We start from the raw sequence: 22,254 nt of genomic DNA, 5'->3' as shown, positions 1-22,254 counted from the left end.
GGTCGTGAGGATCTTTTTGTACAGTTCTTCTCTGTATTCTTGCCATCTCTTCTTAATATCTTCTGCTTCTGTTAGGTCCATACCATTTCTGTCCTTTATCGAGCCCATCTTTGCATGAAATGTTCCCTTGGTATCTCTGATTTTCTTGAAGAGATCCCTAGTCTTTCCCATTCTGAGATTTTCTCTGTTTCTTTGCATTGATCGATGAAGACGGCTTTCTTATCTCTTCTTGCTACTCTTTGGAACTCTGCATTCAGATGTTTATATCTTTCCTTTTCTCCTTTGCTTTTCACTTCTCTTCTTTTCACAGCTATTTGTAAGGCCTCCCCAGACAGCCATTTTGCTTTTTTGCATTTCTTTTCCTTGGGGATGGTCTTGATCCCTGTCTCCTGTACAATGTCACGAAGCTCATTCCATACTTCATCAGGCACTCTATCTATCAGATCTAGTCCCTTAAATCTATTTCTCACTTCCACTGTATAATCAGAAGGGATTTGATTTAGGTCATACCTGAATGGTCTAGTGGTTTTCCCTACTTTCTTCAATTTAAGTCTGAATTTGGCAATAAGGAGTTCGTGGTCTGAGCTACAGTCTCTATAAATCCTTAACCAGATACATAGGGAAGAAACCACAACATGCACATCAGAGGATAAATATTGAAAACCAAAAAAAGTGCTAATCTTGAAAGCAACTTGAGGGGGAAAAAAACATACCAGAGACTTATATATAAGTCAAAAAGAGTAGCTTTGAAAGGAAGGTTTATAAAACAAAAAAATACAAAGTATGACAAAGGATGAGGTGGACAAATGGTTTTATACTGTGTAAGCTTCTAAAATGTGTGAAATGGGAATAAAAATACGAGGTGGAAAATAGGAAATGAAAAGTATCATATGTAAAGTGAGAAGGGTGAAATAGAAAGTGGAAAGTGTCAGATGTAAAACCAGTAAACTTTGATTAAAGATGAGTATTGTTAGTCCTAGAGCAATTACTGAAAAATAAAATCTAAGAAGTTGCCAAAAATTAAGAAGATTATTAATAAGATTAATAAGCTGATACAAAAGATGCAAAAAAAGAACAAAGGAACAAAATACGGAAAAGAAGAATGGAAAACATTCAAGCACATAAAACAAAATGATATATTCAATTATTTCAATAACACTAAACATAAGTGAACTAAATACTCCAATCAAAAGGAAGAGATAAGTCTTAGTTGGAAAGATGCACCTATATATGCCTTTATCAAGAGATTTACTTTACAAAGACACAAATAGTTTCAAAATAAAAACATAGAAAAAGATATACTATGTAAAAAGTATAATAAAGCTGTCTTGGCTACATTAATATTAGACAAAAGAGACTTCAAGACAAAGTATTACATAAAGGGGAGTAAAAGGGGAAGTGTATTAGAAAGATAAAACTTTATATGTATATAATACCATAGCTTAAAAATTCAAAAAACTTCAGTACAGGAATACAAGAAAAAATTGAAAAATCCTCAAAATCTGAAAATCTTAACACCCCTGTTTTCTTGCACTTTCGAGCTTCTAGAGGCTGCCTGCATCTCTTGGCCCCTTTCTATCTTCAAAGCCAGTAACCACATCACTTCCATCTCTTCTTTCCACCTCATATCTTTCTCTGATTCCAATTTTCTGCCTTATTCTTTCACATTTAAGAGAGCCTTGTGATTATACTGAGCCTACCAGGATAATACAGGAAAAGTTTCATATTTTATAGCAATCCAATTAGCAATTTAATTTCCCCTTGCTACAGAGCATAATGTTCACAACTTTCAGGGATTATGATATGGGCATTTGGGAGCTGGGATACAGAGGGCTCAGAGAGGCCTGCGGGGAATTGTTCTGCCTATCACAATTAATTTCACTAATTCTTGACTTTCTAGACTCACTTAAATAGAAATTCACGAAAACCAACATAGTACAACTCCCCCCAGGTAGATTCTATTTGATAATCTAATATTAACTAGTGTCATAGTATGTCCCTGAAAACTCAAACCCATATAATCTGATTTAAATATCACTTTTTATTTAAATTGCCAGTCTTCCTTCTTTAGAGTCCTGCTTATTAGAAAATACATAGGAAACAGCATTATGAGAAACTCTTAATGAAGTTTCACATAGGCTATGAATATTAACACATTCTATCTTTGTGGTTCCTATTCTATTCTGAGAAAGTATTTTAAAATGCGGAAGAGAAATATGTGCATTTGGGGCACAACAATCTGTTACTACACATAGAAGATATTTTACTATAAGGAGACTCATTTTCACATTCTCATTTTCTTTCATAGTTTATTTTCCCCATTGTCTCATTTTGTCTTTATCAACCTCTGTCTTTTTCTCTATAAGTGATACAAAAAATATACCACCATTGGCAATGATCTAGAAAATAACTTCAGTTTTAATATCCAGTCCTGTTTTCACAGATTACTTGGTTTCAGAGTCAAAAATAGTTGAAGACATTGCTATAAAGTAATTTCTTTTTAACTGAAACTCAACATTTTTTTCCCCCGCAGTACTGAGAATACTTAGCTGACAGTTTATTAGTTATAACAAGGGTGACTATGGAGCATTTCATTCCATCAAACAACAGAGACAGAAAGATGGAGCTGTTTGTCTAAGGTTATTGATGAAAGCTCAGATATACCTTGTTCCCGAATTCCTCTATTTTCTTTTTCATTCTTTCTGTGTCTTTCTAAGCTGAATATAAAATAGTTTTCTTCTAGTCTGAACAAGCATTTCTCTTAAATATCTATGGCTCTTTTTAGTGACGTGTATTTCTTCATGAAAATGTTCTTGGGAAACTGATGATTTGCCAGTTTATCACATAAGACCTCTTAAACTACTGTTGTCTTGGTAGATGGAGCCATAGTAAAGCACAATTTTCTCTAATGTCAGCTCAAATTTTCCTCTTAAAATAAATGAAGCCATCTTGTTTAATAAACCATTTATGTTTGTGAAACTTTCTAACTTCTGCACTCTGTTGAAAATATTTATGTAATAGCCTCTTTGTTTTAAGTACAAAAATCATTCACAGATTTGCATAAAAACCAAAGTAAAATTATAAATGAATTAGCTTTTTCATCAAAACAATTATTTGTTGAAATTTTACCTGGATTTCAATGAGCAAATATACATATATATAGAGAGAGACTTCTATCATAGTCTTAAATTTTTAAAACAGGATTGACAAACTCACTAGATATTTAAATTCCTCCATTGAACTGATTATTACTCAGGATTTATCATGTTGAGTTTTTGTGCAAACTGTTGGGAATACCTAGATGAACAAGTTTCAGCTAGAATAAGAGTTCAGCTCAGGGGCTTCCCAAGTGGTAAAGAACCCGCCTGCCAATGCAGGGGTCAAGGCTTTAATTCCTGGTTCAGGAAGATCCCACATGCTGTGGAGCTACTAAGCCCGTGAGCCATAACTACCAGCCTAGGCTCTGAAGCCCAGGAGACGCAACTGCTGAAGCCCCATGCTCTAGAGGCTGTACTCTGCACCAGGAGAGTCACCGCAGTGACACACTCACACATCACAACTAGAGAAGAGTCCACACAGCAACAAAAACACAGCACAGCCAAAACTAAAATACAAATAAATAAAGTTACTTTTAAAACTCAAGAAAACATAAAATACTTTGAAAAAAAACAAAAACAAAAAACACAGTTCAGAAAAGGAGGCCTCATTGTAGCCTGGAAATTCAGGTCTCTTCTGCACTCCAGGGTAGTAGTCATCCCTCAATATCCTGAGGGCATTGGTTCCACAATCCCCATAGAAACTAAAATCAAAATCCAAGGATGCTCAAGTCCCTTATATAAGATGGTACAGTACTTGCATATGAACTACACACATCCTCTGGTATACTTCAAATCTTTTAATGAAGTGTAAATGCTATTTAAATAGCTGAAAACACTGTGTAATGCTATGTCAAGAGTTGTAAATACAGTTTAAATGCTATATAAATAGTTGCCATATACAGCAAATTCAAGTTTTGCTTCTTGGAATTTTTTTTTATAATGTTTTCAACTCAAGGTTGGTTGAATCCAAGGATGTGGAACCTGCAGGTACAGAGAACCAATTGTAATATTCATGCACCTAATTAAAATTCTCCCTAACACACCTTCCCCCAAACTATGTGTCTCCTCCAGTGTGTTCTAGCCCAGAAAATGGCACTAATACTCACCCACCTGCTTAAGCCAGAAACCTGGGGAATCACCTGTGACTCCTCCCTCCCAACTTCTAGCTACCGCTGCTGCTTTCGCTTCAGTAGTGTCCGACTCTGCACAACCCCAGAGATGGCAGCCCACCAGGCTCCCCCATCCCTGGGATTCTCCAGGCAAGAACACTGGAATGGGTTGCCATTTCCTTCTCCACAACTTCTAGCTATCACCCCCTAATTCTGTCTTCTAAGTAGAGTCTCTTCGTCCATTGCCAGTACCATAGGCTGAGCCACTGTCATTCCTCGACTGAACTTCAAAGCAGCCTTCAGACTGGTCTCTCTGCAGCCCCCTTCCATCCTTCACACACTCTCCATTTGTTATTTTATCATCTGCCTTCCTAGCTGGGTTAGAAGGTTCATGAGGACCAGGTAGGTATGTATGCCACTGTTACACCAACTATTTGCATAACAGCTGGTGCAGAGTGGTGTCAATTAAACATATGTTAAATAAATAAGTGAAAACCTTCTTCTATTAAAAGCAAACACACAAAATGCCATAGGGGAGTCGTCCAAGGAAAAGGCTGTGAACAAGACCTTTGGGAGCCCAGCAGCACAATGTGTTCCATGAACCACAAGCAGGTCAGCTGTATTAAATTTTAATATGCGAAAAGTATCCTACAGAGGTAAGTAGGATGAAGTCACCAACTTTAAACATAGGCATTTAGCTGAAGCTAAAGTAGGGAAAGAAATAGTATGGATCACTTTGCATTTCAGATAAATAATGACAGCAACAGAGGAAAGATTGGTCTAAAAGTATGTTAGTTAAGATGCTTTTAATTACAAATAAATACTGCTTGAATAAGCTTAAAGAAGGGACTTATCAGGGTATTGGAATTTCTCATGGGAGTTGAGAAAAGCAAGATGGTTGGGTTTTAAGAGTACCCTGCAATCAAGACTGTGCTCTGTGCCAACTCTGCACATTAGCTTTAAGGACGTCACTTGACCAATATCCATTTCATCAGGTCATTTATCAGGGAAAAATAGTGACAAAGCACTTCAACAGTATTAAGAGAATCCACATGAAAACTTCCTTGCAAATGAAATAAATTTGAAGAAGTTCATTTCTACTGGAATACTATAATGTGAGAGTTTTAAGCAGACTATCACAGCATAAAATGTTAAAAATTCTTTTTAGTTAAGTGCATAAGATCTAAGAGTTCACTAAAAAAAGAAAATATGATAGCGAAAGAACTAAAGATGGGCTTTAACTCACAATTTTGCCTAGAACTAGCTCTGTTTAGGGAAAAACTTACATTTCTTCTTAAGCCAGTGTTAAGATAAAGAGGCAGGAGATTTCTTCAAATAGGCTTTTTAACTGGTTAAAATATTACATCAATGTCATGCATACAACAATTTATTTCAACTCTTGTATATTCTATTCTTTATGGGCAAAAAATTCCTCTGAAATTCTACTGCTTAAATATTTAATAAATAATTCTTTAATAATAACTTTTTATTATGATTTTGAGTTGCTGCAACAGTGGCAGAAGATTTCACTTGGTCTTTTTTATCTTCCCCCAGCCCTCAATGAATACAGTAGTCATGGCAACTTGAAATATCTCATTGAAGCCCATTATTTCTTCCCAGTAGAATCACTGTAAGCCATCACCATTTAAAAGAATTAAGGAGAGTTATATAAATAAGACTGAGAAAAGTTTCATGTGTTTTTCTATTAGCACATGAGTGCCAATTGTCAGTTGGAAAAATAAACTTAGACAAGAGAATGCATTTGGCAGCTTGTGTAGAGATTTCTCAAGAGGACACCTAAATGAGGTTTTGCAACTCTTGCTCCATGTAGTTTATCATTAGACAAAAGTGGTCGTTGTTATTGCAAAAGCAGAGATAAAGTTATAAATTTTTTTAAATGAAAGAACAGGCTGATCTTATATTGTAACAACATAAATGGGAAACAACCTAATGTACCTTTGAGTAAACTCATCAGAAGATAAAATACTGTTAAATAAAAAACTCTATAAAAGTAGATATGTGTATTATCTTTTTAAAAATTATTTATTTACTGGCTCTGCTGGATCTTCATTGCTGATCAGTCTTTTCTCTAGTTGCAGAGAGCACGGGGTACTCTCTAGTGGTACATGGGTTTCTCATTGCAGTGGCTTCTCTTGTTGCAGAGTACTGGTTCAATAAATGTGGTGCATGGGCTTAATTGCTTTGCTCCACGTGGGATCTTCCCAATCCAGGGATCAAATCCATGTCTCCTCCATGGACAGGCAGATTCTTTACCACTGAGGCAGTCATGTTTGACATGGATATTATCCTAAAAATGGAAACTATGTTAATAGTCATTCTGAGTTCTAGGATTCTTAGTAATTTTTAAAAAAAATATTTATTTACTTTGGCTGCACCAGTTCTTTGCATGTGGGACATAGTTCCTCGACCAGGGATTGAACCCAGACTTCCTGCATAGGGAGCACAGAGTCCCAGCCACTGGACTAGAAAGGAAGTCCCTCTTAATTATTTTTAAGTGCTTCGGTACTTGTTTATTTTCTGTTTCCAAATAATCTATAGTAAGACAAAAACACACTTGTAAATTAACTTGCAAAATAAACTAAGAGTTTGTTGTTGTTTAGTCACTAGTCGTATCTGACTCTTTGCAATCCCATAGACTGCAACAGGCCAGATTTCCCTGTCTCCCGGATTTTGCTCAAATTCAAGTCCATTGAGTCAGTGATGCTATCCAACCATCTCATCCTCTGTCGACCCCTTCTCCTCCTGCCCTCAATCTTCCCCAGGATCAGGATTTTATCCAGTGAGCCAGGTCTTTGCACCAAGTGGTCAAAGTATTGGAACTTTAGCTTCAGTATCAGTCCTTCCAATGAATATTCAGGACTGATTTCCTTTAGGATAGACTGGTTTGATCTCCTTGCAGTCCAAGGGACTCTCAAGAGTTTTCTCCTTCACCACAATTCTAAAGCATGAGTTCTTCAGTGCCCAGCCTTTTTTATGGTTCAACTGCCACATCCATACATAACTATTGTCACATCCATACATAACTAGTAAACCATAGCTTTGATCATATGGACTTTTGTTGGCAAAGGGATATCTCTGCTTTTTAATATGTTGTCTACATTTGTAAGTTTTCCTTCCAAGGAGCAAGTGTCTTTTAACTTCACAGCTGCAATTACCATCTGCAGTGATTTTGAAGCCCAAGAAAATAAAATCTGTCACTGTTTTCACTTTTTTCCCTTCTATTTGCCATAAAGTTATGGGACTGGATGCCATGAAATGAAGAGTTTAGCCAAGGGAAAAGTTTAGAAGACTTGTGGTAGGCAGGCAGTCAATCTTTGAAAAGCATATAATTGGTCATTGACCAGTAAGACAATCTTCCCATCTGGCCTCTAGAAATATTTAATGAGTATCTTTCAGTCTCCTCTAGAACATGTATTTCCATTGGCTTTATTGAGATATCTCTGCTTTAATTTTGCTTAGTTGTCTTTTCCATTTTCTGAACTTTCTGGACTCCCTTTTCTGAACTTAACACTCCACAATTTTCAATATAGATGGAGAAGCTGACTAAAAATGTAACTAGTTATGCAGTTTGAGACTTTCATGAAATATACCCATGCAGTTCATCCTTAGTTACTAAGTTGATATCAAAATTCTCTACCACTTATCTGTGATGGTCCTAAGTCCAGGATATAGGCTGGCTTTAAGATTTTCTACTGAGTTCCAGGCCACATTAGTTTCATCAACCTTCTTAGTTATTATAAATTTAGAGAGCCAGTGAAGAGAATAGCTAAAATAACAGTAGTGGTTAACATTAATGCTAAGTGGTTAACGGACTTCCCTGGTGGCTCAGACAGTAAAAGCATCTGCCTACAATGAGGGAGACCAGGGTTTGATCCCTGGGTTGGGAAGATCCCCTGGAGAAGGCAATGGCACCCCACTCCAGTACTCTTGCCTGGAAAATCCCATGGACAGAGGAGCCTGGCAGGCTGCAGTCCATGGGGTCACAGAGAGTCGGACACGCCTGAGTGCCTTGACTTCACTTCAGTATTAATGCATGCTACCCTGTGTTTATTGTTATGGTTAACCCTGCACATCATTTTATTACACTCACAACACTCTTGTAACAAAAGTGCTAAGAGTTATCACTACTTACATAGGTGAGAGGTAAGGCTTAGACAAAATGATTTCCCAAGGTTATACAGCCAAAGGAGAGCTGAGTAGGGGTTTTATTCCAGAGCTGGTGTACCCAAACCTTGAAGTGAAGTGAAGTGAAGTGAAGTGAAGTGAAGTCACTCAGTCGTATCTGACTCTTTGTGACCCCATGGACTGCAGTCTGCCAGGCTCCTCTGTCCATGGGATTTTCCAGGCAAGAGTACTGGAGTGGGGTGCCATTGCCTTCTCCAGGGGATCTTCCCAACCCAGGGATCGAACCCGGGTCTCCCACATTGTAGGCAGATGCTTTTACTGTCTGAGCCACCAGGGAAGTCTACCCAAACCTTATCTGACCCCATTTCCTGAAAAGAGGACTATTGCAAGAACCAAACGTTGACCTGATTCCAATGATGGAATGAACAGTAACTGCCTGTGCCTCTCTGGGCAAGTCACAGAGCTGGAGGTTTAGTTCTGTTATCTGCAAAATGAAGATAGTGGATTCTGCATTTACAAGGCCAATCATGAACTCACGTTATGTTATCCTAAAATATACCAGTTGTATAGTATTAGTAACAAGAACTTTAAATGAGCTCTAAGGAACGCAAGCTTTGCCACTGTGATTTGGGGCAAACCATTTAACCTCCTCAGTTATTATCTACCTCACTTCAAGGGTTATTTCAATATGTATCTCAGTGCTTTTGAAATATATGTGTAATATAGCACATAAAGTACCATCCTATCATCCTCAATAAAATTCATAGCGTTAAGATTATGGATTTGAGCAATTGTGATAAACTGGGTTCTCACTTTTTCCCCTTATTACTTAAACATCTAGTCAGTGCTATTTTAAGATACTCTTTACTTGAAGTAGGTTTAAACAAAGAGAGACCTCAAGTTTCCATTTGTACACATGAGAAGAGTAGGGAATGTTCAAAGACAACACATAAAGAGGGAGGGAAAATGTACCCATAAATACACGAGATAAGCTTCAGTGAAAAGCAGCAATGGCGGGAGTGGGGGGTATCTATATATATCCTGATTCTTTTGCAGTTTGACAAAGTTAATGATTGAACTCTCCTAGATTTTCCACTACATTTTCTACAGCTTGTCTATTTGCTTTGATTGATGATACTTTATCTCCTGTGGCCCAAGGATGACTGCCCTTGCTTCTGTGTAGAGATTAATAATTGATTAGTGCATAGCTCGGAATTTTAGTAAAAGGGAATTGGTTACTTTGGGCTGCCATTTTTTTAAACTGGGTAACCTGCAGGAGAAGGAGGTGATACAGGACGTGGTGGCAGAAAAATGAAGAGGATCCTGGTTTCCCTCCTTGCTGTAGCCTTTGTGCATGCTCTAGAGAGAGGTAAGATTTCCAGTGCTGTGACCATTTGCAAGAACTTCCACTAGTTTAATTTCATTACCATATGAAAGAGGGAGAGAGGGAAGAATAAAAGTGGGTTAACCTTAAACTCAGATGTGACATAGTTTTCTAATAGAATAGCCAAGAAGAATCTCATGAAAGAAAGAAAAGCTATATGATTTGTCATTTATCTTTCCCTACTTTCTTAATAACCAAGATCTAAGAAAATGGTTCAAAATTAGAATGTTTTTATTTGTTAAAAGAGAATGCAGAGGGAGATTGTGATCCATCACTAAGCTTCGTTTTTCACGGCCATTGAGAGCGTGATGTACCATATCAATGATGCATGAAGTCAAGTGAGTTTTTTTTTTAACTTCTTCAAGGAATCCTCTATATGCAACATTTGAAACCACATTATAGTTTCTAAAATATCTCACATAAAAGAACTTAACACGTGTTCCCCACCCTGAACCCCCCTCCCACCTCCCTCCCCATACCATCCCTCTGGGTCATCCCAGTGTTGATGTGTGGCAGAACCAATATAATATTGTAAAGTAATTAGCCTCCAATTAAAATAAATAAATTTAAATTTAAAAAAAAATAAAAGAAAAAAAGAACTTAACAGCTATGAAATATGACTATTAAGATCTTTGAGCTATATTTCTCATTGAGTTCATTTATCAACTAGTGTCTTCATCTTTGAGCAATATACAACTTTGTGGCAAGTTTCCCAAGCTTCAAAATTCATAATCTGTCTCAGTTTACTTTCTGGGTGATTCTTTAATGCTTATAAATGGAATCTGCATTCATCCTGCTTTGAAAAGTTAAAATTTTCATGTAGTGCTGGCAGTTAACAGCTTTACCCAAGTCATATATTAGAATTCATATGAACAACATTTAACCAGTGGAATAAAATATGTGTACCCCAGGAATCAGTTATTAACTGTGACAAGAATAATCTTACTCCTGCCTTTCTTATTCTTTTACATTCACTTTTTAAGAAAATAATCTTCTTTTCTCATTCAAATTATTTTTAAATTTTGTCTTATTCATGTCTGTTACAAGACCTCTGAATAGCCCAGGTCCCAAGGAACCCTGAAAGCCTATTCCTTTTCCCAGGGTTTCCCTGGGGCAGATCTGAGCCTCGAAAGTCCTCCTGAACTAGTTTCAGATCTGGATCTTCACAACACAGAAAGGCCAGTAATGGTTAAGTTCTGGGACTACATGTGAATGCCAGAATGTGCCGTTTTGTTCTACTGACTCAGTAAGTGTACACTGGATTAACTTCAGTTACAGTGCTTTGGAGAATACCAGTATTCAGCAACCTCTTTTTCGACATCCTGTAGCATTCTCTCAGCCCATGATGTAACGGATGCTAAAAACTTCAAGCCAGCTCCCTTGAACTGAACTTCACAATGAACTTGGTTAACTATGTGCCATAGCTCAGAGGATGATACCTGAGACGTAAAATACAATTACCTAATAAATGTCCAATATTTGGTGACTGTAGTCCTGAGCCATCAGTTCTCAGTTCTATAACACCTGAGCATGACCCAAATACCAAGTCGATGATTTACCTGAAAGCGAGGTGTGCTCACTCCTGGCAGGAAGTGCACATATTAAAGTAATTGAAAGGAATTTTGGATGCTGGAGGATTGGTTAGGGTTATAGTTCTCTCTGTCTAGTTCTTGAGAGCTGACTTATCACCCACCCAAAAAAGAACCCCTTTTCCAAGGTGTATGTCCCTTAACACTCATTTTATAAAGAAGTTTCTATATACAAATATATTTAAGAAATAAGCCATACGTTAGTCCTTCTTTGCTGGTTTATGATCAATGTTTTTGGTTTCTCAGAACTCATAGGACAACAAAACAAGAAAATTTAAGCCAGAGTTTCCCAGACATATGGGCTGTTTCCTAAAATGCCTATATCCCGTAGAAACAGTCTCTGGAAAACATCAGCTCTAAAATGTATACAGTATGAGCATTAGCTCCAGTCAGGCCCATACTCGAATATCAGATGGTACTGGGGATTCAGTTCATAAGCCCTTGTATACATCTTGTGAGAGAAGGGCTTACCAAATATGTTAAATCTAAATGATATAATATCCACTTTAGCTACCCTGTGAATGACAAGAAAATTATGTCCACCAATTGCCTCCACTTGGCTTCTGTATTCAAAACTGGATAAAGCACTAATCCAAATTGTATCTTTCCCTCTTCTAAGAAACAAGCAAGAAGGCTACTGACACAGCCTCACAATCACCACAGAAATAATGCTACAAGAAATAAACCACTGCTGTTTATAAGAGCTGTTGGCAAGCACATTTTCCTTTTGCTTTAAGCAATTCATTCTCAGCATAATTTTATTAAAGTGAAAGTGAAGTCGCTCAGTCATGTCTGACTCTTTGCAACCCCATAGACTTTAGCCTACTAGGTTCCTCTGTCCATGGCATTTTCCAGGCGATAGTACTGGAGTGGATTGCCATTTCCTTCTCCAAGGGATCTTCCCAACCCAGGGCTTGAACCCGGGTCTCCCACATTGTAGACAGTCACTTTACCGTATGAACCACCAGGGAAATCCAAAGAGTAATGGAGTAGGTTGCCATTCCCTTCTCTTAGGAGATCTTCCTGACCCAGGAATTGAACCTGGGTCTCCCACACTGTAGGCAGATGCTTTACTGTCTGAGCCACCAGGGAAGTTAATTTTATTAAACATGATATGAAACAGCAAGAAGAAAGTAAATTTCCCTCAGGTTGCTGGGTAAGCTGTATTTTCCTTTCTCCCAGTTAGCTGTCAAAACAGTCCTAAGACAATATGGTTAAACAATATGGTTTATCCCCTGCTGAATCATTCTGTTTCTCTTTTCTACAAGTTGACCACCACTTCTTCAGTAGCCATGTGAAAATCAAAGTTGTCCTAAGTTTGATTAAGGAACATAGCTATACTGAATGCTAAAGAGAAGTAATTTAGAGCAAGTAGATATTCTAATTTCCCAGATATGTCTATATATTATCTCTGCAAAGCAAACATAATGGTGACAGAGGAGGTGACACAGGATTTGAGATCTACATGATGAAAAGAAGACGGCTGTGTAAATATCCAGAAGTATGTTTCAAGCAGAAGGAAGCCAGGTGCAAATGTCCTAGGCTAGGAACAAATAGGACCTGATCTAAGCTCACAAAGCAGCCCAAGTAAAAGCTTAAAGAGGCTTAGATGATAAGGGAAAGGAGGAAGAACTGCAGTCAGAGAAGAATCTAAACTCGATCATCGAAAGCAATGCTAACCTCTGTGGAAATCAATAGCCAAGTTATGCTTCATTGCTGTCAAGTCCAATGTCAGGTACGCACTCACCGTCACAGCTGGGCTATAGGGGTGTGTACACACACTTTAAAAGGTCACAAGGTTGATCTCTATAGGAAGAAGTTGAAATCATTAAAAAGGAACTGCTTGGCCTCCCTCTAGTATCTATGGTCACTTCGCATGGACCCCCCTCTGTCTGCTCCAAGTTCACATACAGAGAAGGCCTCCCTGATCAACCTACCTACCAATAGCACCTACTACATTTTTCTCTATTCCCTTACCCCATCTTAGTCTCATTTTGCTTTTGTTTATAGCACTCATCATCTTATCACCCGCTGTTCATTTATTTTTTTTGTAATGAAAGTAAGATGTAAAAGGTAAATTCCATGAAATCAAGGATTTTTTGTTCCCGGCTGGAATCCTCAGTTTTAGAACAGTACTTGCCACATAGTACAGTTAGTAGACTTTTTTGTGTGTAAAATCGCAAAATTAAGTTTATTAGAGTACCTACCTCATAAGATAGTTTTGAGTATTTAAGGAAAATTAAGGGGCTTTCCTGGTAGCTCAGTGGTAAAGAATCCACCTGCAAATGCAGGAGAGGTAGGCTTAATCCCTGGGCCTGGAAGATCCCCTGGAGAAGGAAATGGCAACCCAATCCAGTATTCTTGCCTGGAGAACTCCATGGACAAAGGAGCCTGTGGGCTGCAGTCCATGGGATAGTAAAAGAGTCAGAAATGATTTAGAGACTAAACAGCAATGATAAGAAATGTCAACTAAGACACATCACAGATATCCTGGAAGGAGTAGATTTTAAGTCTCTTGTTATTTTCATTATAAAGCACTGACACTAGATTTTATGAACTGAATAAAATAGCTAATAATTTACAATGTGCCAACTTAAATCTTTTAGATACATTCTTTTAAAATCTTTTAGATACATTTGCTTCATCCTTTCAACACCATGATGACTATCAGTACTATTATACCTATTTTATAAGTGGGAAAATTGAGGGAAAGAGTGGCTAAGTAACTTATCCAAAATAACTGAGCTAGTAATTGGCAGAATCAGAATTTTACATTAATTCACTGGGTTTACAAAGGCAATGCTCACAATCATTGCTTCACTGCCTCACATGAGACACGTAGCTGAAACAGTCTTTAACTAATCTCAGGACAAGTGTAAGAGAGAACCAGTCATTACCACTGATTTAGGGGGAAGCAAGTGAAATTCATTCTGTCCACCAAGGTCATCCACAACTGATCCAAACCTCATTTCATACCTATTCCATGAAACCGGCTCTGTCTTCTAAACTTCCCTATTTTTAGGGCACTATCACCTCTAAGCCATCTATGTTCCGTCTTGTAGAGCATTGTTGGATTTTATTCTATCCATTTGTTAATCTATACTCAATCACTTCTATATTCTAAATATTTTAGCCCTGAAACACATCAGCCTTGCACAGAGCCTCTTCAGTGTTCCCTTTTGTCTGTCGCCTTGCCCTCTGCATAGCTCTAGTTAACACCTGGGAACACTCCTATCTGCATGCTAAGTTGCTTCCCAGTCATGTCCAACTCTTTGTGACTCTATGGACTGTAGCCCACCAGGTTCCTCTGTCCATGGGATTCTCCAGGCAAGAACACTGGAGTAGGTTGCCATGCCCTTCTTCAGGGGATCTTCCCAACCCAGGGATCAAACCCGCATCTTTTACATCTCCTATATTGGCAGGCAGCTTCTTTACCAGTACAGTTCCATTTCCTTATACACTCCTTGTGCAGGTTCTTGTTCCCCTTCATCCAGCTATTGTAATGGCTTCCCTAATCAAAACCCTACCTCCCATCACTTCCCCAAACAATTCAAACTAAAAAACAATGCAAAATTTGGCATAATGTGGTAAGTAGAATTCAAAACTGAATTATATCCAAAGTAGAATCACTACTGAGAGGCTAATTGCTGGGGTCCAGCCCCAGCAGGATCCAGGGGTACCCTCAGGATGACTGCATAGGCGATAAGGAAAGTAAAAAGGGAAGAGAAAGAGGCTTGATCTTCCTTGGTTTACACAGAAAGCCAATAAAGCTCCTGTGTTCCAAGGAGGCATCCTGAAAGAAGAACAGAGAGAGAAAAGGAGAGAAAAGAAAAAAAGAATGACAGGGGGAGACCAAGCTTCGGTGAGCGAGGCCCATAACTTTATTTTCGAAAGGAACTTTTATACCTTGACTTGTACATAGAGGGAAATTAAAGATGCAAAGTCATACAGAGTCAGCCCAAACATTACGTCTTTATCTAAACCAGGATTTTTTCTGCATACCTTTCCCATAAACAATGTTGTGTACATTATCTTCTGGCCTTAGAGGCCTGTGGACATTTTATGACCCTTTTTTGATAAAGCCTGCTCAACCAGAAAACTTATTTTCCCTTGAAGTGTTTTTTCTTTATATTTCTAATCTATGTCAGCCTCAGAAAGTGCTAAACAGAGTTACATTCTCAGGGAGCAAAGGTGCAGTGAGTTACAACAAAGAAAGAAACAATTAGCTCAGAGGTCTGATGTGGTTAATTCCAAGGCTGCTACTTGTTTTTCTTACATTCCAACTGTGTTAACTAATGCACTCCAAGGTGCACAATGGACAAGGGATATGGGGACTTGGCAGCAAGCATTGGCCCAATAATGAAGCCCTTTACCAGTACTCGGAGGAGCCTGGTGGGCTGCAGTCCATGGGGTCGCTAAGAGTCGGACACGACTGAGCGACTTCACTTTCACTTTTCACTTTCATGCGTTGGAGAAGGAAATGGCAACCCACACCAGTGTTCTCGCCTGGAGAGTCCCAGGGACGGGGGAGCCTGGTAGGCTGCCGTCTATGGGGTCGCACAGAGTCAGACACGACTGAAGTGACTTAGCAGCAGTAGCAGTTACCAGTACTATCTATTCTAATAATCTTTCATCCCTTAAAGGACTTTTAGAATGTTTTGGCTTCCTGTGCCTTTCAAGGTTGGGGAGTTGTGAACAATCATGTGTGTTACTTGCAAGAGTATGGATAAACCTGTCAGGCAAGCTAGAATGCCAACAGAGGGGTTAAAATAGAAATATTCCTTTCATTCCCAGGAGACTTATTAACTAAAACCCTAAGTTGACTTTTTCAAGAGAAAGGTGGTCAGGGATAGCCCCCTGTTAATGTCAGAAGAGTTGGTGAAAGGCACAAAATAGTAAGACAGACAGATTCTGGTTTGGGGGTAGATGCTCGAGCAGATCCAGGGGGTCCCTTGAGGCCTGATCTGCCTTTGCCTGTCAGGTTCTCTCCGCATGACCTTTGTCATGGGTGGGATCTCCTGTGGTGGCTCCCAGCAGCTAATGAAATGATACTGATGGAATGGACATAAATTTGAGCAAACTCCAGGAGATAGTTGAGGACAGAGGAGCCTGGAGTGCTATAGTCCATGGGGGTCACAAAGAGCTGGACACAACTTACCAAATGAAAAACAACAATGAAACAATAGGGATGAACATGCATAGCCAGCTAGTGGGATTCTAGGAATCAGACTGTCTTATATGAATCCACACCAATTCTGGTCTCTATTTGGAGTCACCTAATGGTGGGTACAATCTCAGGCTTAAATAGTAACATGTATGGGAGGCAGAAAGAGCGTCCTCCAGAAATGTCAATGTCAGAATGCCTGGAACCTGAAAAAACTCTAGCTTACGTCACAAAGGGGAATTAAGGTTGCAGGTTCAGCTGTTCTTAAAACAGAAAAATATAGAAAGTATTACCTGAGTAAGGCCAATGCAATCACAAGAGAGAAGCAGAAGAGAATCAGTCAGAGGAAGATGTGCTAAGGAGAAAAGGCACAGAGAGGTACAAAGTTGCCAGTTTTGAAAATGGAGGAAAGGGCTCTTGAGCCCAGAAGCTGAGGTGTCTAGAGACTGGAGCAGGCAAGGAAATGGATTCTCCCCTAGAGCCTCCAAAGCACAGAGAATTCGTAAAGAGGTGGGAATACCAGACCACCTGACCTGCCTCCTGAGAAATCTGTAGGCAGGTCAAGAAGTGACAGAACTGGACACGAACAGACTGGTTCCAAATCGGGAAAGGAGTATGTCAAGGCTGTATATTGTCACCCTGCTTATTTAACTTATATGCAGAGTACATTGTGTGAAATGCCAGGATGGATGAAGCACAAGCTGGAATCAAGACTGCTGGGAGAAATATCAATAACTTCAGACATGCATATGACACCACCCTTATGGCAGAAAGCAAAGAAGAACTAAAGAGCCTCTTGGTGAAAGAAGAGAGTGAAAAAGATGGCTTAAAACTCAGCATTCAGAAAACTAGGATCATGACATCCGGTCCCATCACTTCATGGCAGATAGATGGGAAAACAATGGAATCAGTGAGAGACTTTATTTTGGGGAGCTCCAAAATTATTTGTAGATGGTGACTACAGCCATGAAATTAAAAGATGCTTGCTCCTTGGAAGAAAAGCTATGACCAACCTAGATAGCATATTAAAAAGCAGAGACATTACTTCGCTGACAAAGGTTCATCTAGTCAAAGCTATGGTTTTTCCAGTAGTCATGTATGGTTGTGAGTGTTGGACCATAAAGAAAGCTGAGCACTGAAGAATTGATGCTTTTGAAGTGTAGTGTTGGAGAAGACTCTTGAGGGTCCATTGGACTGCAAGGAGATCCAACCAGTCCATCCTAAAGGAAATCAACCCTGAATATTCATTGGAAGGACTGATGCTGACACTGAAACTCCAATACTTTGGCCACCTGATGTGAAGAACTGACTCATTTGAAAAGACCCTGATGCTGGGAAAGATTGAGGGCAGGAGGAGAAGGGGATGACAGAGGATGAGATGGTTGGATGGCATCACTGACTCGATAGACATGAGTTTGACCAAGCTCTGGGAGTTGGTAATGGACAGGGAAGCCTGGCATGCTGCAGTCAATGGGGTCTCAAAGAGTCGGACACAACTGAGCAACTGAACTAAACTAGAGCCTCCAGAAGAACAGAGCCCTGCTGACACCTTGATTTTAGCTCCGTGAGATCTGTGTCAGACTACCCAACCTAAATATTAAGAAGTAAATGTAAGCCATTAAATGTGTGGGAATTTATTACCATAGCAATAGAAATACAGCACTATAGGTTTCCGGGCCCTGTGACAGGCTGGGACTTCCCAAAGGAAAGAGTCAATGAGTGAAATCATCTCACTTTTGATAGATTACAGTTTTATTGACCAGATCCAGGGGGAGTTGGCCAGGAGGTAACTGGGATACATGTTAACTCAATTCCCTGATTCCTAGGAGTTTGGGTTTCACTTTCTCTACCATTTTCCTCTGACCAGAAAATAATGGAGCCTACCACCCGAGAGAAGGACTGCAACAAGTTACATGGGATCCTGATCACAAGGCATATAAGTTGTATTTCCTACTATGTACTGTCAGTAGATTTTTACCATGAGAAGAACTGCTAACATTCATTGAGTTTTAACCACGTTTTGTTGTTATGGTTCAGTTGCTCAGTTATCTCTGATTCTTTGCAACCCCATGGACTGCAGCATGCCAGGCCTCTCTTGCCCTTCACTATCTCCAAGAGCTTGCTCAAACTCATGTTCATTGAGTCAGTGATGCCATCCAGCTACCTCAATCTCTGTTGCCCCCTTCTCCTCCTGCCTTCAATCTTTCCCAGCATCAGGATCTTTTCCAATGTGTCGGCTCTTCGCATTAGGTGGCCAAAGTATTGTAGCTTCAGCTTCAGCATCAGCATCAGTCCTTCCAATGAATATTCAGGGTTGATTTCCTTTAGGATTTACTGGTTTGATCCCCTTGCAGTACATATTAGGCAGGAGATGTGCTATATATTTTTACATAGATTAACGTATTTCATAGAACAGCCTTAATAACAAGGTACTATTTCACTTAGATCCTAAGATTACTCTTCCTTGAATACAACTCCAAGTTTTTCATGCCTGTACATGAATGTTATTTCAATAAATACCCAATTACCTTAAAAAAATAAGTAAAACTTTGGTGATCACCTTTTCTAGTATTTAAGTCCCTCACTTCAGTTTTATTGGGTTATTCATTCTCCAGATATGACTGATTTTCTAACTTCATATATTTTTTTCATGTTGTTCTCTCTACTTAAAATTCCTCTCCCAATTCATTTATCCCTGTTAACATCCTGCCCGTCATTCGTGGTCCACTTCAAGTGGCAGTTCCTTCCACAAGTCTTTCTAAAGGCCCTCTTCCATTCTAGGAGTTCATATGCTTTGTTTCAATGTCTTCTATGGCAATGATCACCATTGTTGCTATTGGTGTTGTGGTCTTATTCTTATCTATCAGACCTCAGTTCCTTAAGTATTGGTGGCTTTCAAATTTCTTATATGGTGCTTTATCATGTTATTTATTCTTATGCTGTTTTAAAAACCAAGACCTGTAATGCATTCTAAGTTTCCAAGTCAGGATACCAAAGACAACACTGTCACTCATGCCAAAGGTGGGAGAAGGAAACTTGCTCCTTTATCTTCACCTCTGCAAAAGGCTTTGTAGATGACAAGGTGCTCAATTTGTGAAGCGAAGGAGAGGTGAAATGAGATGCATGGAGGAAGAATGCCTCCTTTGGGACTTTGGTGAGGGTAGCATCTATATGGCCTACCACCCATGTTGAACCCAAAGACATCACATTTGAGTGAGTCTATGAGGCCATCCTCTACTGCAATTGTAATATCTGGGCAACTGACCCATTGCTATCCTATCTTCTACTATTTGTGAATTTTCAACATCTGAAATGTTCCATTGATGGCAGCCTAAAAGTTACAGTTAATTTCTTCTAGATTAGTCATGTAGAAGTCAGTAGAAGTCATGTAGAACTCTATATTAAAAAGAACTCAATATTAAAAAGAATTTAATTTCTGCCCATTGACTTAAACTCAAAACCACATACCTGCCAGCAAATATCAGTATGAAACCAGATCAATGGGTTAGATAATAATGATTTAAAATGTCAATGGAAATGAGCTCCCCCCAAGAAAACTGGGGAAAAAAATGAAATAAAAGTACTAATTTGATTACCACTTCTTCATTGACAGTGTTTCTAGTGACATCTGTTTTTTGTGATTTTTTTTTCCTTTAGTTTTGATTAACAGGGCAACTTCCTAAATTAGCCCAACAGTGTTTAATTTCTCAACTAAAACCACTACTCTGAATATCTAGCCCTACTAGTCCAAATGAATAGTACAAACCTTATTCTTTAAGTCTAAAGCATGAGTATACTGACCTTTTCTGACACAGATGAGTCTGTCAGTGCAGGATGGAAATAAAAATGTCAAACAAATAAAACTGCAAAAATGTCAATGCCCAACAGTTCTGGAAGCCCATGATTCTCCAGAACATAATAGGAAAATAGCAACTTAAGACAGTTCTTAGCATCCTGCTTTTTTTTTTTTTTTTAATTCAATTCAGTATTATTTAGGCTCTAACCATAGCTACTGCTATACAGCTTCTCTAGAGGATCAATATGGTTTTAGAGAAAGATTAAACCAATAGTTAAAACATTCAAAATACCCTAAAGTTTGTATCACCACAGTAAGTATCATATCGTCTATCCCCACTAGAGTAAAAGTTCCACAAGGGCAAGGTCATGTCTATTTTGCTCTTTATTGTATATTTAGTACTGAACCCAATGCCTGGCACAGAGTAAGTCCTCAAGACACGTCTGTCCCATGTATGAACAAGTATTGTCAGCTGTGTTGCAAGAGGTGAGAGATACATAAAGCAGTAAAGATTTCCCAGAAGTAAACCAAATGTTTTCAGAATCCCAGAATGAGGCACAAGTTACCAAAATGTTTTGCAATACAGATAGAAAAGGGGCACGCTACTGCAAAAAGCAAGTCCGTTAAGGACATTTGTAAACATTGAGTGCTGAGGAATCAGGATGTGAAAATGATTTTCCAGTGTCACCGGGATTATGCCAATATTTACCAGAGCTGCCTCAAAGTCCAGACTGTCCTCTTCCCAGCCACATGACACATGAAATAACAGAGTATGTCATTTGAAATTCACTTGATATAGGGTTTAATCATATGAATCAAAGTGAGCTCAACTGCTGTGAAAACATTATGCAGTATTCCATGGAATAAGGAATCGATTTCTAATAAATTGCATTTCAAATTAACTTCAGTATTTGTTACTTTTTAGAAGATGAAAAAGTGATTAGCATACTCACTTAGCCAGTTAAGCTCCAGATCTCTTTGAATAAATGAATTTTTTCTGGTCAGAAATATTTAAAGTAATCCACCTAAAAGATACACGGTGTAACAGCTTCCTCTACGGGCTACTTCTGTAAGGACAGTTTTATCTTATATTTTAATTCTAAATTTCTTCAGTGCCTCTTTTGGGCTTTTTCCCTTGCTTCTGTCTTGCCCAAGGCTGAATATTCCAAGAAAACATGGTTCCAAAACCATTTTAAGTCTTGTGTAGTTGATCTAGCTTCTCAGTTTTCTGTCATTCTAACTAATAATAGTTATCATTCTAACTAAAAATACACATGGATTTCAATGTGCTTCTGTACAGACACAGTTGATTTAATTAAAGCTGTTTAAACTAGTGTTTAAACAGTAGTGTCCACTTGCACTACATTCACATGTGCTCACATTCTCAACACACTGAGTGAAACTCTGCTTCCTTAGTGAAGTGAGAAACCTGGAAAGCTAGAAACAAAATCGTTCCTTAAATATTCAGAGGTGTCCCCACTTAATGCAGGCTCTCATTTTGCATTTTGTTGACTGGTCACAATAAAACAAAAGTGACCTCTGAAGTTTTATAGGGAGAGTTTATTAAACAAAGTTAGCCCGTTTGCATTGAGAATAAATGAGTTCTTATTCCAGCTATGTTTTTGAGTAGCTTCAAAGGATAAGCTTTGGAAAAAAGATTCTATATAATTTCTTACTCTTACTATTTCAAAAAGGGTGACTTTGTAACTTTTAGAAGTGACCTGGAAGATCATGAGGATACAACTGTGTACTAAATCCAGGAATCTATAATGTATGTATGCACACATACTTAGTCACTTGGTTGGGTCCGACTCTTTGTGACCCCATGAACTGTAGCCCACCTGGCTCCTCTATCCATGGGATTTTTCAGGCAAGAATACTGGAGCGGGTTGCCATTTCCTCCTCCAGGGGACCTTCCCAACCCAGGGATCGAACCTGAGTCTCCTGTGTTTCCTGCATTGCAGGTGG

The 22,254-nt window shown here is 38.7% G+C and overlaps 1 protein-coding gene across 1 annotated transcript in view; it reads left to right on the top strand.

The window, feature by feature from the left end:
* Nucleotides 1-4,841: 4,841 nt before the first annotated feature.
* GC (GC vitamin D binding protein) overlaps nucleotides 4,842-22,254 on the top strand; it is a 42,944-nt gene continuing 25,531 nt past the window's right edge. The window contains exons 1-2 of the mRNA XM_014478621.2: nucleotides 4,842-4,863; nucleotides 9,630-9,722. Coding sequence (XP_014334107.2) covers nucleotides 4,842-4,863; nucleotides 9,630-9,722 — 115 coding nt within the window. The remainder of the gene's footprint in view (nucleotides 4,864-9,629; nucleotides 9,723-22,254) is intronic.

Source organism: Bos mutus, chromosome 6 (assembly GCF_027580195.1).
Source record: "Bos mutus isolate GX-2022 chromosome 6, NWIPB_WYAK_1.1, whole genome shotgun sequence".
NCBI classification, from domain to species: Eukaryota; Metazoa; Chordata; class Mammalia; order Artiodactyla; family Bovidae; genus Bos; species Bos mutus.
Note: the sequence above shows the minus strand (reverse complement) of the source record. Positions and strands in the feature narration are given on the sequence as shown.